Source organism: Monopterus albus, unplaced genomic scaffold (genome assembly GCF_001952655.1).
Source record: "Monopterus albus unplaced genomic scaffold, M_albus_1.0 scaffold108.1, whole genome shotgun sequence".
NCBI classification, from domain to species: domain Eukaryota; kingdom Metazoa; phylum Chordata; class Actinopteri; order Synbranchiformes; family Synbranchidae; genus Monopterus; species Monopterus albus.
This window is the reverse complement of record NW_018127988.1, coordinates 474,156-492,315: the sequence shown is the minus strand read 5'-3', so window position 1 is coordinate 492,315 and position 18,160 is coordinate 474,156. Positions and strand designations below refer to the sequence as shown.

General features: G+C 41.1%; 1 protein-coding gene across 1 annotated transcript in view; it reads left to right on the top strand.

The window, feature by feature from the left end:
• The first annotated feature begins 1,452 nt into the window (after window positions 1–1,452).
• The window catches only part of prr36a (proline rich 36a), a 21,939-nt gene continuing 5,231 nt past the window's right edge, over window positions 1,453–18,160 (top strand). The window contains exons 1-3 of the mRNA XM_020611006.1: window positions 1,453–1,756; window positions 14,123–14,792; window positions 14,884–14,974. Coding sequence (XP_020466662.1) covers window positions 14,207–14,792; window positions 14,884–14,974 — 677 coding nt within the window. The 5' untranslated portion in view covers window positions 1,453–1,756; window positions 14,123–14,206. The remainder of the gene's footprint in view (window positions 1,757–14,122; window positions 14,793–14,883; window positions 14,975–18,160) is intronic.

Sequence of the window (18,160 nt, the reverse complement as noted above, 5' to 3'; positions counted from 1 at the left end):
CTGAATAATCTTTGTTATTGATCATCAGTTGCAGGTCAGGTTCAGCAACAGTGAGTTTAGGCTGAAGAATTAGTGAAACTTGAATTAGAGTTTTGGGTTTTCCCCCTTCCTCTGGCGCAGAGCCCCTTGCCAATTGGAAAGGCTGATGGGCTGCTGATGAAACAGCTACTGATGGAGAGAGGCAGAGCTGAGACATGACTCATACTCTCACTTTTTATTGAGGACGTGTGCGCTGACAAGTCCACGTGTGATGATTTCTGGGAAGCTTTCATTCCTCTATTTGCTCGGGTCCTTTTCTCCATTCTTTCTCTTCATCTCTGAGTTTTTGTCAGACAAAACAGCAGTTGATGTTAGATGGCTGAAAGCATTCTGTCTTTCTCTGCAAGCTGCAAAAGTCTTTGTATGTCTTCTTCCTTTTCATTGATTTCTGTTGTGCAGCCTGCAGCTGCAGCTCAACATTCAAACAAGCAGTGTGGGCGTGAACCATTAGGAAGTGGGCACTGTAAACTACAGAAAATAAACAATGTAAGTTTTAGAATAACAGTTCTATTCAAGCATGCTCCCAGTTATCAAAAGCACAACAGAAAATTACTTGTGCATGTGGTGAAGGAGGAATAATACTCATGCAACTTGATAGTTCAAATTTCATTTTAAGTACATAGACTAAACACGTGGGTAAAATAAAAAGGGAAACTCCTATTGGAGTCGCAGATTTTTGACTTTTCATTTCTAGAGTGCATGAAAAGAAAAGATTATTTGGAACCCCTGTTTAAAAAGATTGCATTTCTCTTTTCTTATAATTTTTTGTTACTTGGTACAAGACCACACCACAAACCCCACACTTGACTGATGGAAACCATTGAACACACTACAACCTCATTGCAATGACACCGACAAGTTCAAAATCTTTACAGTTTCCATGTGAAACATCCCCTGGGTTATTTCACAAAGTAGATTTGTTGTTCCATGTTTTATTATTACAAAGCAATGAATAATGATATAGTATAATTACCCTACACAGTGCTTTAGAAGGCCAGTGATGAAACCAAGATGAAAATCAGAAAAGAGGAGGACATTATACCATGGCAAAAGTATACTGTGCATAAGACCACTGACTGCAGTGAGAGGAGCCAAACTTGAAATGATGTTTGTTGCTGAACATAATTTGTGTAGCTGCAAGAATCATAGAACCTGGAGAATGGTGAAACTATTGTACTTCCTCTTGTTGTTCTCTTCTCTGCAGACAGAAGTGAAACAACAGGGTAATCAAGACTATCTCAACTCGGGCCCGGAGACAAAAAAAAGTTTCAAAGTCTGTATTTATCGGGCAAGGAGGTTCAAACAAAATTACACAATTATTTGCCTCAAGGGAAATGTAGGATTCTATGCTGTTACTAGTTAAACACAGAGCTCGAGCTTGATTTGAATGTGACGTCACTCCTGTTTTGCATAACCGCCGGTCTCGCGCTTCTAATTGGGCGTCGCGGTCAGTAATATCCATGTTCTTTTACGACCACCACATTTCTGCTTCAATCTGCCACGGACACTCCCTCCGCCCGTTTCCACCCTTCATGAAGAGGAGCAGCCTGCCACCGCCTGTCGCTGTTCAAACGTGGAGGGAAGGACAAGTTGCTAGTCCGGTGATATTTTCAGCTTTGCCGACATAGTTATTGCATTCTCATCTCGGTGCTGCACCGACAGGGAGGGTCTGTGTGTTTCTCCAGGAGCCTTCCAGACCAGAGAACGCGGTTGAAAGGTAACGTACGGAGAACTTGATAACGCTAACGTTTTTAGCGTAACGGGAATTAAGTTGACCTTTATCCTATATATATATATCATCTCATTTATTTGTATTATTTTAACCGTAAAGCACCTCAAAAGGCACTGTTTTACTGAGTGAAGCTCGCCCTCAAACATCATGTGCACTGAAGCCAGGCGTCTTTGTAATGCGGGGTAGCCAGCTGTGACTGAATGTGATGATGGATGCGTAACGTTAGCATGGCACGGTACGGCTGGGCGGTGGTATCAACCTGCTTTACTCCTCACAACGTTTTGCTTGGATGTACTCTGCTGATGCCGTCTTCATAGTATCGGGTTCAGTTTAGTGACTGGATGCATGTGTTTCTCTCAGCAAGCTTCCCGGCGCACACCGCTATTGTTCTGCGAGGCTGCACTGGGCCTTTGGCTAAAACGGAGAGAAGAGCATCTGTTCGCCGAGACAAATGATGTTATTACAGCTCCACATGAGCTTTGTCCAAACACACAAACTCATAAACAGTGGACCCAATTGTGAAATTCTGGGACCTCCTAGGGGTCTTTGACAGGGTCCAAAACCCACATGATGTGACAGTGTTGGAAATGTCGGGCGCTAGTGGGGAGGATAAAATCTTAAGAAAAGTGACCCCGTGCATTTAAGGATTTTAGGAACTATGCTCATGTACTGATATGGGCAGTTAAATGGCTTTCTTTCCCTCAGTTTCTCCGAGCCTCTTGAGGTCCAAGAAGTTGTGCTTTGTGTACATGTCTTTGTTTATCAGTTGCCATTAGTTGAAATCCCTTTGCTAGAGGCATCATGCAGCATGTCATGCATCACTGATACTTATGTAAAAATGTTGAGGTATTTTGCACTTTAGATTTCTTGCCTGCACATCCAGCTCCTCTGATGCCTTTTCCGGTGTCTGCTGCCAAGATGACTATCACCTCTGTTTTCACATTTGCATCCTTACATATAGTGTGATCTCAGTCTTCACTTGGCAGAGCAGCATGAGGTGGGAAGCACACAAGCAGTCGGTATCATCTGCAGATGCGAGTGATATTTGGATGCTGTTTATCATCCAGGTTTTGGCTCTGAGTCTGCATTACATAAACGTGTGTTTTGGCCTGACTGGGTGTGGTGGACAGGGTTTGGGTGTAGGAGCAGCGACTCTATCCTTGGCTTCAAAACAGAATTTGATGGGCACACATTAGCCAGGGAGTGTCACCTCTAGGAAAGCCCATGTGTTAATGCTGTCAGGGTGTGTGAGTTGTTGTTGTTGTTGTTGGGGTGTTTATTGGCATCTTTGTGTAAAACCAATATTTTCATGTTCTGTAGCATCCAGTTTAACAATTCTAATAAGAGAAAAACTTTTTAAAGAGGACCCTATGTCTCCAAGACGCCAGCCAGAACACTGTTTATTGATGCAAATGAATGTTAATTTTGATATCTTTGAGGATCGACCCCCATTTTCGGAGGAGATCCAGCCTCTGAATTGGGACACAGCCACTTTCCCCTGTCCACACACCTCTGTCCACACCCTTTCCTCTTCTTAAATGCAGCACAAACTAGAAGAAGAGCTTGGACATTTTCATTTCAGTCCTTCCTATAACTTGGAGAAGGCTCAAGGGATTTGAAAAGGTGGTTTAAATTCAAAGCTTCATATATTATGTCAAGAAAGTTGTCAAACTTCTATGTCTTGACTCCTTGGTTGTATCTCATTCATAAGGTGACCGGTGGTACACTAACTAAAATATATACAACTTTCTGTATGAGGCCTGACATGGACTTGGTTTTTAGTGTTTAATCATAAAAACCTTTTCATTTATGTTTGTTGATTGGTCACTTCAAGTACATTGTATGTTGTTTATGTCTTGGTAGTATTTCAGACTTGCTTTTGATTCAGACAGGCGTGCGGTGTCTGGAGTGGTTGCAGTTGTCTGTTTCAACTGTGACAGTTTGAGAGAAATGTAGGTGATTAACACTGCAGCATTTGTGGTAGTGTGCCTTAAGATAGATGGCCACACACTGGGAAACAAATCAAACCCAGTTGTCTGTGAAATACCTGTTCTTCTCTTCACCTACATGCTTTGAATGCTCTGGATACCTTGTAGTCATTTACTTAAACACTTGCATGCTAATACCAAGCAATAAACAGATTTACTGTTGTAGCTCTAATAATGCTTATTTTTATTATCTCAGTGATATAACCTGTGTGTGAATGGGTGAGTGTTTGGGAGTGTGAATGGGCAAGTAGTGTGAAAGCGCTTTGAGTGCACTGTAATGCAGAGAAAAGTGCTATACAAGTATAAGACCATTTATTAATGATTTAATTTGTTGATCAAAAGGGCTGCTGTGACTCAATACCACTAATATAGCTGCTATCATCCATTACTTTTTAACTTAAGCTCAAGTTGGAGAGAAATGTAGGTGATTAACACTGCAGCATTTGTGGTAGTGTGCCTTAAGATAGATGTGAAAGGTTACCAGATCTACTTGCTGATTTGTGGTATTTATTCAGCTTGTTATGGCTTTATTTGCATCTGTGCAGCAGCTGTGAATGGTTATGGATGTTAGGGTCAAGGGTTCAAATCACTCCACCATGATCCCATAGTGTGAGAACAGGATGTACTTCAACTGGCGTCAGTCTTCTAGTATTCAAAAAACAAAGTCATTCACATCTAATGGGCAGTGCAACAGATTAGGTCATTGCAGTATTATCTGAATTGATGTCTCATCCATGCAGAATGAATACATACAGTATATTCATCCTTTTTTTTTTTTTGTATGCAGGAAATAGAAACTTAAATATGCAACTGCCTGAAATGTAACTTTAAGGCGGCAACTAATAACTTTTTCCATTATCAAATAATCTGCAGGAGTTTTGATTGATTGGTTTATAAAATGTCAAAGAACGAAGAATCTCCAAGAGTCGAAATCTGTAAAGGTTTTTATTTGTAGGCACTGATAATTTTCAACCTGCTCACAAGTCTGAAGTGAAGAGCACAACTCCTGTAAAGCTCATAGTTTTAGCATTTGGCTAAAAAGCAGCAGATTCTACAACCTCTACCCATTGTCTCAATCCCACACCCATGGAAATTCAATCCTAGCTCTACTGCATCTGTTTAGGATGGTGTATAGAGTTAAACTAACTCTTGTTTTGCTTTTGGCTGTTCAGCTGTGGGATGGTGAGATGGTGTGGTGCTGTAACTCTCATCACTGTGGTTTGGAGGCTGGCACTTTCCTGCCCATTAGGATAAAATGCTGGCGCTGCATTTTTAGGCTCTGTCTGGGACTGTGCAGCTAGGCTCAGTGCACTGTAATTATTGAAAGAGTAATTCAGCACTTTTATAGTCTGTTAGTTCACTTTGGTAGCCTTGAATGTCACCCCATAGAGAGAGTTGCCTGTGCCTTACCTTGCAGAGCCCTTTTTTTTTTTGGATAAATTTATAGGGGGTGTTTACATTGTTGTTTACACTGGAACATATTGCAGCGCTGTAGTGTGTCTAGTTGCAGTTAATAAGGTGAAAGAAGCGTCTGATAAAAATGTGTGTGTACTGTAAAAGGAGATAAGTGTGGTGTAAAATAAGGATGTTTTCTTAACTTAGCACTACATGCCATGTGTAGCAACTGCCTCTACTTAAGCAGTGATGTGTATATTGACTTGGTAGTTATTGATCCAAGTGTTCTGAAATCAAGTTCACAGCCACTATGAGGGTGTGTTTGTGTTTGTATTGGACAGGTTAGGCATAACTTATCATCCTTTGCTCTGCCTCTTTGATGTGCATGAGGAATCCTGTGTGTTCAGTACTTGGTTTATGTTTGTATTTCAAACAGTTCCGCAGGGTGTGGCTGGCAGAAAGGCAGGCAGGTGAGGTGTGAGATCAGTGTCCTGAGTGGCCTTAGCTCACCCTGCTTAGTCAGACATGGTAACTGTTATCCTGCATAATGACTATCTGTTGCCTGGCTAGGTAGTGTTTCAGTTTTTCTCACGCAGACTTCTCCTGAATCAGTTGGATCACTAATCGCACTGTTCGCTTTTCCACTTGTTTTTCAATATTCCCCTGAATTGAGGAGACAAACATTCAGCATCCGGGTTTATGAACTAGTATTAACTTTATCCACTTGCAGAGCAGTCCATATTCAGTACATCCATACTATATACAGCTTTGTTCAAATGTTAGCTTAGCTAGCCTTACCAGCTTGCTAATAACATATTAGAAAAGTTGGATCTCTGCAATTGACTGTTTTTAAAAAGAAATGGAGAGGAGGAGCTGTTCACAGATGGTCTGTCATCATGTGTTTGTGTGTGAGAGACGGAGCAGCCCACGGAGAGACTGAGCGAACATGCACTGTGTACAGCACTACACTGAAATAAGATTTAACCTACATAATTTAAATCGATATGTGTTAGGGCTGCACGATAAATCATTTTGTGTGAATTGCATCCCTGTGCGATTCCAGTCTCACGTGACGATGATTCTGCCGTCTTTGCATTAGCAGTGAGACCCCTTTCATCAAACTAAGTGCTCCCTGTACCTCGCTACTCTGCATTAACCAGTAACTGCAACTAATATCTGCAAAGTGATTTATTTCTCCCTCAAGTGTTATTTGGCACTAGGTGTACAGGGCAGGCAGCACATTGTTTGAACAATAGTTGCAGGGGGGCACAGAATGTCTTTCCCAGTGTTGCCCATGCCAGCTGCTCCTCAGTCTGATTGCACTAGTTAATCTACACAGCACCTACCCCCACTTCTCTCAGCAGCATGTCTGAGTGCATAGTGCAGACAGTAGTACTTGTCTGCACACCCTCCCCCTTATAGTACCTTAATGCTACCTTGCAGACATGAAAAGGTTGTAGATTAGAGGTGTGACAAGATCTTTTTGCTTTCTCAGTTTGTTTTCCTGTGTTTGTGCATCTTGACAGTGGGTGAAGTTGCATCAGTAACTTCTGCTGTATCTGGAGTAATGCTGAGTAAAATTTCTAGACAGCTGAACTTTAAAACAAAGTAATTGCCCTGCCAGGAGATCATAGATGTTCCAATAAGTCATGTTGCAGCAGAGGCATGACTGAAAACCAGAAAGTGTGAGAACAGGATGTACTTCAACTGGCGTCAGTCTTCTAGTATTCAAAAAACAAAGTCATTCACATCTAATGGGCAGTGCAACAGATTAGGTCATTGCAGTATTATCTGAATTGATGTCTCATCCATGCAGAATGAATACATACAGTATATTCATCCTTTTTTTTTTTTGTATGCAGGAAATAGAAACTTAAATATGCAACTGCCTGAAATGTAACTTTAAGGCGGCAACTAATAACTTTTTCCATTATCAAATAATCTGCAGGAGTTTTGATTGATTGGTTTATAAAATGTCAAAGAACGAAGAATCTCCAAGAGTCGAAATCTGTAAAGGTTTTTATTTGTAGGCACTGATAATTTTCAACCTGCTCACAAGTCTGAAGTGAAGAGCACAACTCCTGTAAAGCTCATAGTTTTAGCATTTGGCTAAAAAGCAGCAGATTCTACAACCTCTACCCATTGTCTCAATCCCACACCCATGGAAATTCAATCCTAGCTCTACTGCATCTGTTTAGGATGGTGTATAGAGTTAAACTAACTCTTGTTTTGCTTTTGGCTGTTCAGCTGTGGGATGGTGAGATGGTGTGGTGCTGTAACTCTCATCACTGTGGTTTGGAGGCTGGCACTTTCCTGCCCATTAGGATAAAATGCTGGCGCTGCATTTTTAGGCTCTGTCTGGGACTGTGCAGCTAGGCTCAGTGCACTGTAATTATTGAAAGAGTAATTCAGCACTTTTATAGTCTGTTAGTTCACTTTGGTAGCCTTGAATGTCACCCCATAGAGAGAGTTGCCTGTGCCTTACCTTGCAGAGCCCTTTTTTTTTTTTGGATAAATTTATAGGGGGTGTTTACATTGTTGTTTACACTGGAACATATTGCAGCGCTGTAGTGTGTCTAGTTGCAGTTAATAAGGTGAAAGAAGCGTCTGATAAAAATGTGTGTGTACTGTAAAAGGAGATAAGTGTGGTGTAAAATAAGGATGTTTTCTTAACTTAGCACTACATGCCATGTGTAGCAACTGCCTCTACTTAAGCAGTGATGTGTATATTGACTTGGTAGTTATTGATCCAAGTGTTCTGAAATCAAGTTCACAGCCACTATGAGGGTGTGTTTGTGTTTGTATTGGACAGGTTAGGCATAACTTATCATCCTTTGCTCTGCCTCTTTGATGTGCATGAGGAATCCTGTGTGTTCAGTACTTGGTTTATGTTTGTATTTCAAACAGTTCCGCAGGGTGTGGCTGGCAGAAAGGCAGGCAGGTGAGGTGTGAGATCAGTGTCCTGAGTGGCCTTAGCTCACCCTGCTTAGTCAGACATGGTAACTGTTATCCTGCATAATGACTATCTGTCACCTGGCTAGGTAGTGTTTCAGTTTTTCTCACGCAGACTTCTCCAGCCCCTTCTACTTTTATTCATTAACTGACAGTGAAAAGCAATAAGAATTATGGAAAAAGAACAGATAATGTGAGACAAAGGTCTTTGGCAGCAAATTGGCATGAGCTTTACTGTATGCCTTGTGTAAATCTGTTTTACTATAGTAGGCTACCTCTGTGTATGTGTAGACAAACATTCAGCATCCGGGTTTATGAACTAGTATTAACTTTATCCACTTGCAGAGCAGTCCATATTCAGTACATCCATACTATATACAGCTTTGTTCAAATGTTAGCTTAGCTAGCCTTACCAGCTTGCTAATAACATATTAGAAAAGTTGGATCTCTGCAATTGACTGTTTTTAAAAAGAAATGGAGAGGAGGAGCTGTTCACAGATGGTCTGTCATCATGTGTTTGTGTGTGAGAGACGGAGCAGCCCACGGAGAGACTGAGCGAACATGCACTGTGTACAGCACTACACTGAAATAAGATTTAACCTACATAATTTAAATCGATATGTGTTAGGGCTGCACGATAAATCATTTTGTGTGAATTGCATCCCTGTGCGATTCCAGTCTCACGTGACGATGATTCTGCCGTCTTTGCATTAGCAGTGAGACCCCTTTCATCAAACTAAGTGCTCCCTGTACCTCGCTACTCTGCATTAACCAGTAACTGCAACTAATATCTGCAAAGTGATTTATTTCTCCCTCAAGTGTTATTTGGCACTAGGTGTACAGGGCAGGCAGCACATTGTTTGAACAATAGTTGCAGGGGGGCACAGAATGTCTTTCCCAGTGTTGCCCATGCCAGCTGCTCCTCAGTCTGATTGCACTAGTTAATCTACACAGCACCTACCCCCACTTCTCTCAGCAGCATGTCTGAGTGCATAGTGCAGACAGTAGTACTTGTCTGCACACCCTCCCCCTTATAGTACCTTAATGCTACCTTGCAGACATGAAAAGGTTGTAGATTAGAGGTGTGACAAGATCTTTTTGCTTTCTCAGTTTGTTTTCCTGTGTTTGTGCATCTTGACAGTGGGTGAAGTTGCATCAGTAACTTCTGCTGTATCTGGAGTAATGCTGAGTAAAATTTCTAGACAGCTGAACTTTAAAACAAAGTAATTGCCCTGCCAGGAGATCATAGATGTTCCAATAAGTCATGTTGCAGCAGAGGCATGACTGAAAACCAGAACTCAAAAAAACAAAAACAAACAAACAAACAAAAAAAAGACGAAATCCATTCTGAACTATTAAGTCATCTTGGATGAGTAATAAAACATCTTTGGACCAAACAGCAGGTTTGTTTGCCTTTGTCTAAATACCTCTAGTTGACTGACAGAACTTCTGTAGATTCAAGAAACTTCCCTTTGAACATGATATTAATGACCAGAAGGACACTGCAAGAAGTCCATAATGATGGTTGTTGCACAGACCCCAAGAGTAGCTGACAGGACACATCATTAACTTGATGTTTGTTGGTCTTTCTAGCTTGGTACAAGCTGTCACCCATTTATGATGGTGACAGCTTGTACCAAGCTGTCACCATCATAAATGGGGAAGGGTTCTCGGCTGAATTTGAGAAATGTAAGACCCCAACATAAAGCGGCAGGGAATGGTTGATTGTGGATGGTGCTGCCCATACTCATACAAAGGAGAACTGGCTTTACTCCTATTTGAGCAAAATCTGTGCAACAAGATGACTGTAGGTCTACCAAGTTACTTCTCTGACTTATTTAACGTGTTACATTATAGAGTGCTGTAGCAGTAAGTTCAAAATCCTAGAACTGAGTTAGCATTTTTGTACTTATGGTTCCTTCGCCCTGAAGTTGATGGGTTTTTGGTTAGATGCTTGAAATAAGGTTTATGGTTCACACAAGGCCAACAACTAATTGATAATAAAAATAGTTGGCCACAAATTTAATTATTGATTAGTTGGGTCTAGTCCTGTAGCTGTGTGAGACAGGTGGGTCAGCGACTAGTGACTGTTAGTGAGGTGAATCAAAACATGACTCATATCCACTCACCCTATCTGTGTCCCGATGCAGACGGACTCTTTCTTTCTGTCACTCGGTATGCGATCTAAACACTACCTCTCTTGGAGAAACAGCACTACTGCCTTTTATGGTCAGATGCAGCAGCAGGCCTTTACACACACACAGCCTCCCATTTCTTGGAAACAATTTACCTACCCACTTTTTAACATGCATTTTAGGTTCTTCAGCTTCTATAAATTTGGGTAGTTGTGGTAATATTATTAAGCAGAAGACAGCAATTTTCTGCATCTGCTATTTTGCTTTTAGCATGGACCTTCTGGCTAGAAAAACCCTCTTCCCAAAAACAATTAAACCACTTGTTTTGTACTTCATTTCTCTGTATCAGATGACCACTCTCTTCCTCTTGACATTTTCTTTGCAAACTCATTCATGTGTGTCCACTCTAAGACTGAATACTCCCTGTATTTCTTCCTGTGCACATGGCTTTCCCTCAGACATACACCAGAGGAAACTCGATGAAGACATGGCCAGAGAGGCTTCATATCTCATTTGTAAACAGTCATACTCCACTCTTGCTGCCAAACACTCATGACTCGTAAGCTTTGTCAGGTTTATCAGGCTAGCTTTAGTTTATTTTAAATGTCTAAAGGGCTTATCATACTTCCCACATACTCCCGTGCATACTCGGATAAGGATTCTACACACACATTTCTATTCATACTTTTATTTAATGCTGCTGTTTTCCAAGCTTTATGGTACATGCACAGGGCTTTTTGTTGAGTGGACAGTCTGGATAATAATCCAATAACATTTTTACATTTTTTTAATATAACACTTTCCCACAGAGTTATAGTTTGTTTTTGTTTTTTTTTAAATTAAATATAGCATTACTTTCTGCTTGATAAGAAAATATTGATGAATGCCAGATTGACAACTGCAGTGGGTTTTAAGAAGAAATTTGTTCTTGCTTTTCCTTCATCTAGCATGTGTTTGCATATGTCCACAGTCAGCCTGTTGCGATCCTCATGTGCACCATCTTTTAATAACTGCAGGATTGTGACAGCAGAGTCCGGGGTAAATCGACAGATGACTCTAAGCCCCCACCAGTCCCACCGCCCCCCCCCCCCCTCCCTCCCTCCTCTAGCAGTCTGCCAATGTATTCCAAACCCCTGCCCTGCTTTAAACACAGCTAAATCCTTCTGTGCTTGTATTAAAAGTGACCCATTTTGTCAGGCAGTACTCCTACTGAGATATGCGGTATAACCAATGTAATTAAGCAGTCTCAAGACAGAGGTAAGGAGTAAGATTTTATGATGCATAAGGCCATATATCTTTGTTAGAAGAAGTGGAATGTACATGCCACTGAGTTCTTCCTCCATCTAAATGGACTTCTAAACTACTTAAAAAGTTGGTGGTTGTATTTATAAACACACTCCTGCTTTGGGTGAATATTGCAGTTTTTCAGCCTTTGTTTTTTTGTTTTCACCATTTGCAACACATTGTTAGCAGGGTATTGAGCTAATTGTGATATTAGACATGTGGAGCTGGTGGGAAAGTGAGCATGCTGCATCCTAGATTTGGTTTTAAATCTCCAGTGAACCAGGACTGACACTGTTCATGTTGACCAGACAGCAGCAATTCAAGCATGCTGCTGGTCTTGCTGTACAGTTATTTGGAGCTCTGACCCAACATATTCCCAGCTACATGTCAACAGCTGATGAGTTACAAAATTGTCTAGTGTTGGTGTCCAGCGTGACAATGTCTGATGGATCTGAAAACAACACTGTGTCATTTGGTAAAACAATCACATCTGCGCATGCTTGTGTAAATAGGTTTTTAATGCTCCATTTACTTTCTCTCTTGGCTGCTTCACAGTGTCAGCTGACAGAGTTGATGCCTTTACTTACCTAGAAGGGGAGTCATCACATGAAGAATCTGATTTATGCTGCTGTCTGCTAAGCCCCTAGCATGAGTAGCAGCACCAGCAAAGCTGTGGCATGCTATTGCTAATAGTTTCATAGCCTTCTCTTTCCATATAAATTAATCGAGTAATGTTAATGGATTGGATTCTTGGGGCACTTTCCCAAGGGCTCTGTACATTAGCTAATCGGTCCTCAGTTAGGCCTTTATTTTCCATTAGAAAGGACAAACCGTACATCGCATCATTAGGCAGTTTACACTACACTACCCGCCTTCTTTTCAGTATGAGACTTAGAACCACACAGACTAGAGAACAACAAGACCTCAGAGCTCAGAACACGTTAAAACTTTGAAGCCAAGCATTGAGTTCAATTTGAAGCTTTTCATGGCTGAGCCAAAGGGTAGGGCATCATTGTTTTATTCAAGGGACTAGTTAGGTTCAGTAGCTGGCTATCTGTACCAAATTGTCCAAACAAGTTATTCCACAATTGGCACCAAATGGTCAGTTTATGCATTTGACTTTTGATTCATGTGTCCTTCTTTTGCTAAACTAACCACCAGCATATTGATAAAACTCTTGCAGAGACCTTTTACCATAGTATCATGTTACCTATAATGTTAATGTATAACTGGCAAGAAACTGTTTTCTTGACCTTTGGCTGCTAAAGGAAAAAAAACAAGGTTCCTGTATTTATTTTTATTTTGTACACTATGTGGCTATAAATGCAATCACTGTCTACCTTTTGTGATTTTTGTAGACTGTACTGTATGTCTTCGTTTTAAAAATTAAAGTATTGCAGTCACATGTCTGTGGAATTTGTTTCGTTCAGTAATTTTCCTAACATGTTTTTAGTTAACTGGCTGAATAGTTAGCAAATCATTAAACACTGGAGACTATGACCTTCTTAGTTGAAGCTGAAAGAGCAGAACCTCCTCTTTTTGGTGTGCTTTTAGTTAGTTCATTCTGTTTGTCTTGTATAACTTATAAGCTGTCAACATCTGCTTGTGTGCCATTCCTTGTGTTCCTTCAACTTATTATAAATGTTTAGTTTTTTTTTTTTTTTTTCCCCTTCTCTTCAATCCGGCTCACTTCCTAGGCCATATGAGCTTCGACTGGTTAGCTTTTTACTGGAAGCAGAACTACTAGTAGTTGGGAGGGGAAGATGGGACCAGGAACAAGTGACTGTAGGAGAAAGAAGAGGAGTAATTAGGAGTGGCCTGGTGGTATATTCTGTGGTCAGAATGGCAGAGGAATGAGGGGTGTAAAACCCATTAAGAATCTGGGCGGTACTGTCTCAGAAAAAACAACCAAGGTTAATGAATTCAATACCTATATATGACTAGTCACACACATCCTTCACATTTCACCCTTTTACACTTATTTTCTGCTAGTGCCCACAAACAACCCTTTATAAAGGACTGCGGGATGACTTGATGATTAGTCCTCATCTGACAGTGCCCAACAAATGGGTCATTTGGTGCTTGTTTTCCTCCTATGTGGTCAGGAGATTGTGGCGCCGCTTTTGGCTTTCAGCACTCCAAACCACAGCCCTCTCTCCTTTAAAATGCAAGATGCTGGAAGACATTTGGAGCACAGTTGCAACAAGTCATGTTTTTTTTTCTGTATTTTGGCCCAATAAAATGGTCTACTGCTCCTTTATTGTAGTATTTTAATGGTGATTAGTTTTGGGGTTTTTGGGGGGGTGCTCACACAATATGCTGCCTTATTGTCAGTTATGTGTTAGTGGAGTGCAGAGGAGAAAGAATTGCTGGCATCTCAAACTGCTCACTTCCTGTTTTTCACTCTGCAAAGTTCCACAGAGGCCTCTGACCATAAAAGGGATATGCTTTGGCTGACAGTGACATGTATCATATGATTTTATGAGTAGTGCAACATGTTTCAATTGAGCATTTAAGAGGAGCTATGCTGTAAAAGACTCATTATTGTAGTCCAAACTAAGCCTGGAGATTAATCCCGTTTTGTTTTTCTTCTACAGGACAATAAAGAGGAAGTGGTCATTCAACACAAGTGCAAGCCACTGGACTTGGCAGTAATATCAGGCTTCACACCGTAGGAGGGAATGAAACCGGATGGGGTTAACATGGAAACTACAGAGTCCACTGAAGCTGCAGATGTAGCAGAGCCGTCCTCATTGCAGGGCAACCTAACAGAGCAAGTGTCATCACAACCAGAGGCAGCTGCAAGTGATGCAGCACCTGGGGCTGTTCCGAAGGCCGGTGTCAAGCCAGTGGGCACAGACTCCAAAGTCAAACCAAAATCTGTTGCAAATAAAACACAGCCCACAGTCAAATCTGCAGGGGCTTCTGGATGCAGCTCACAACCAGGTAATTCCTCACACCGCACAGCAAATGGTGTTAACTCTGACAAGTTTTCTACACATGCAGTCAAGAAAACTGTAACAACAGCAGCAGCAAAAGCGTCAGCGGTGGGAGCTGTACCTAAACAACCAGTGGGTACTGCAGCATCCTCCAACCCAGTCAAGAACCAAACTAGAGTGCCTGACAAGAAACCTGCTGGACCTACCAGGATTACCTCTGCTGCTGCTGCCACAGTATCAAAGGGTACCAAACCAACAACGGTGAATGGCATCTCTAAGAAGAGACCAGCAGCTGAGGCTGTTAATGTAGCTAGACCCAAAACCACAGGTGAGTCTGAATGAGAAATAAAACAGATAAATTTGTCTGGCATGATTCAGTGTTTGAAATCTTCTTTTCTTTTCTTATTTATTTTTTGTAGGTGCTACCAGCAGACCAGTTGCTTCCACTGCCCCCAAACCCAGCACTTCAACCACAAAAACTGGCACTGCTGCTGTTCCAAAGACCACAAGGTATGTATATCTATTGCAAACAGACAACACGTGCTGAAAAGCATTTGGCCCTAGTGGCACTGTCATATGAACATTTGACTAACAATGTGCTGTGGAAAACCCCTTTATTTTATGCTGTTTTTTCTGTCTTCTCCTTTCCATTGTGGTCTTTGAGCCATTGCTGAGTCAAATTCTGCTTCAGGATTGCAAGTCATGTTAGCAGAAAGAACCTGAGACAGAGGGCCTTAGCAGAGTCATTGATGCTGAAGAACTGCCGCTTTGTTCCAAACAGACCTCATGGCAGAAACTAGTCCTAGCTCCCCCAGGGCATAAGGCTATTGACCTGGATCCTAATCCCTCTAATACTGGGCCCCTGGTTTAGAGGCGGTGGTCTAGCTAGATTGAACTTAGTAAACTTAGTGCTGCTCTCAGTTTGATCATTGTAAAATATCATGGTTGGTCATTTACCATTGTTTCAACAAGAATAAGCTTTTGCTAGTAAAGCTCTTTTGACTTGAGAGAGATTCAAGATATCTAGCCTTTTTAATCTGTTATCAACCATAGTATGAGCTGCAACACATTTTTAAAATGTTTGTTTTAAATGAAAAGCAGGCAGCAAATTTTGAGTAGGTTTAGGGGGTCAGGGAAAAAATGTAAATAATAAAAACAGTGAGTAAACTGGCAGTGTGCATGGCACTGGAGCAAGAATGAGAGGATGGCTATGCTATAGGTTGTTGGTTGTCATTGACTGGTGTGAAATGTATATAAAGTAGCAATAGTGGTTTATTCACTTTTGATCTATTTATTTTTTTCCCCCTTAAATCAACTTATTGCGTAGTCTGTAAAATGTTAGATAGTAGTAAATTAATAAAATTGCCCATCCATGCCCCGTGGCCCTTTTGGGGCCCCCCCCCCCCCCCGACCAGCTGTCAAAAACAACACATTTTATGTTAATATAAAAGAATATGGCAGTAAATCTCTGCATTGGAGAAACTGCAGCCAGAGAACAGTTGTAGTTTTTGCTTGACTTAAACGACTAATCATCTCGGCACTAAACGTTGCAGTCGCTGTGAAGATGATTTTCATAGCAGTTTGTGTTGGATGTAACGACCTTTTGTGCGTGCTCAGTGGGTCAAATCGTTGCCTCTCATTTTTGATGATCACTTTTGCATGGTGTTTAAAAATATGGCTACATGTAGACTGTGGAGTGATGGACCTCAGGCTAGGAGTGGTTAATGTCTGGAAGGGTGTGTACACGGAGAAGTTCATTCACTGAATTAAATCAGATGAAGCATTATGTGTAGGAGTCTGATTACAGTAGCATGTGACTTGTTCTCAGAACATCAGGCACTCGCTTCTCAGCTTGAGAAGTCTGCCCTTGTGACACACGGTGCATATTGGTTTTTGGATCACAGTAGTACTAACCTCCCATAGCAACACATGCAATAGTATCCAATGGTGTTAAAGGGTTTGGTAACCCCAATAAGATTGTGTTTGCAATACAATACACCAACCCTTTCTTTCTTATCATGTTTCTGAGACAAGAAGTCATTATTGCTTAAATTGTCACAAAGGAACATGTGTTAACATTTTCTGTGGATATATATCTCATCTCTGTTATGGTAAACAGGATAGATAAGGCCAGCACAAACAACTAGCTGCTAAAATTGAGCAGCACACACTGCCTGTAGCTAATGGAATGACCAGCCCCTCTCATGAAGTATTAATGTTAATTGGCACCAAGGGAGGAATAAAAGCTTTTGTGGTTTTAAAAAAATGTTATATTTTTACAAGAACCTTATTCGTGAAGGGCACATGAGATTTGGTGACTGCATTCAGCTATGAGCTTGTACATTATCAAAATGAGATTTGATAGAGGCAGGGAAATGCTTTGTCTGTTTTAGTACACAGTAATGAAGCAGGAATATTTTCAGCTGTGTGCTGACATTTGTTTTCTGTAGTTTTTAGTGTGGAACAAAGAAGTGTGTTGACGTACAGTCTGTCTGAATGACAGGAGGATGCTTGTGTCATAGTGGTTGATGAGAGCGCTTTAACTTAAAGTCAAAAGTAAAATCAGCCACCTGCTTGTCCTCCAGCGATATGTCCTTGCATTGACTGAGGAATTGGTCTGTATCCACCCTACCCCCTCTTTTCACTCTCGCTCGTCGTCTTCTTCATCCCTCTTATGCTGCCTGTACTTGTATAGCGCTGGGCATTAGGCCAGGATCTGCTCAAGCCTTCCTTGCAGTCTATCTCCTGTTCCCAGCTCATTCATCATTCAGCTGCATACACAGATTGTAGCATTCGGAGTGTAGTTGTGTAACATGAGTGACAGTGATTATGCTTTCGTGTCGCTGGATAATTTGTAATTAATATTCAAATGGTCACAATTGGAAATAGACTAAATTGCAAATGGATAGTATTTTTGTCTCAGACACACAATTTTCCTTTATCCAAAAAATGAATAGGGTGTAATGTGGAATATTTCACCAAAACGATTGCATTGGTTTTCAAAGAACGACTTTCATTCTCTCATTTTGTTTTCCTTTGTTTCCTCTTTCTATTTCTTATGCATTGTCCCATTGAAAATGAATCTTTCATTTCTCCCCAACAGTCTTGTCAGGGTGCAGGATTACTGCCCTGAAAATAAAGAGTCATGGCATCCATCACAGTGACAGTGGGTGTCTCATAAGAGCCAGCACTGTCTAGCCTGCTATTGCTAGGCTGCAAACACTCTACACTGAGCTGCTTTAGGGCTCCACTCTTTATTGCCAAGGAGATAATTGTAGCTCCACACAGTCCTGAGGAACATGTGCTGTTCTGAGGAAGGAGTAAAGTAGCTGGTTTTGGACAGCCTAGAGGTAACAAGGTATTGTTGGCTGAAAAAACTTAGAAAAATCAACTGGACTAGGTTTTTCAGAACTGATGAAGCCTCTTGGATGAGAGGTGAAATGTCTTTGACCTAAAAACCTAGTTCATTTGATTTTTCTAAGTTTTTTTTTTTTCCAGTTTACTGTGTCCTGGATGACTGAGAATATGCACAGACAAAGGTATTGTTGGGATGCTTCAATTTGTTGTTTCAGAGTGGGGGCCCTAGAGTGATGAGGGTAAAAAGGTCAAAGACAAAAGAATTCTTACTTGGTTTTTATTTTATTAGTAGGCTGAGCTTAGTGCAACAGCTATAAATTGGATCCCCCAGCCAAGCCA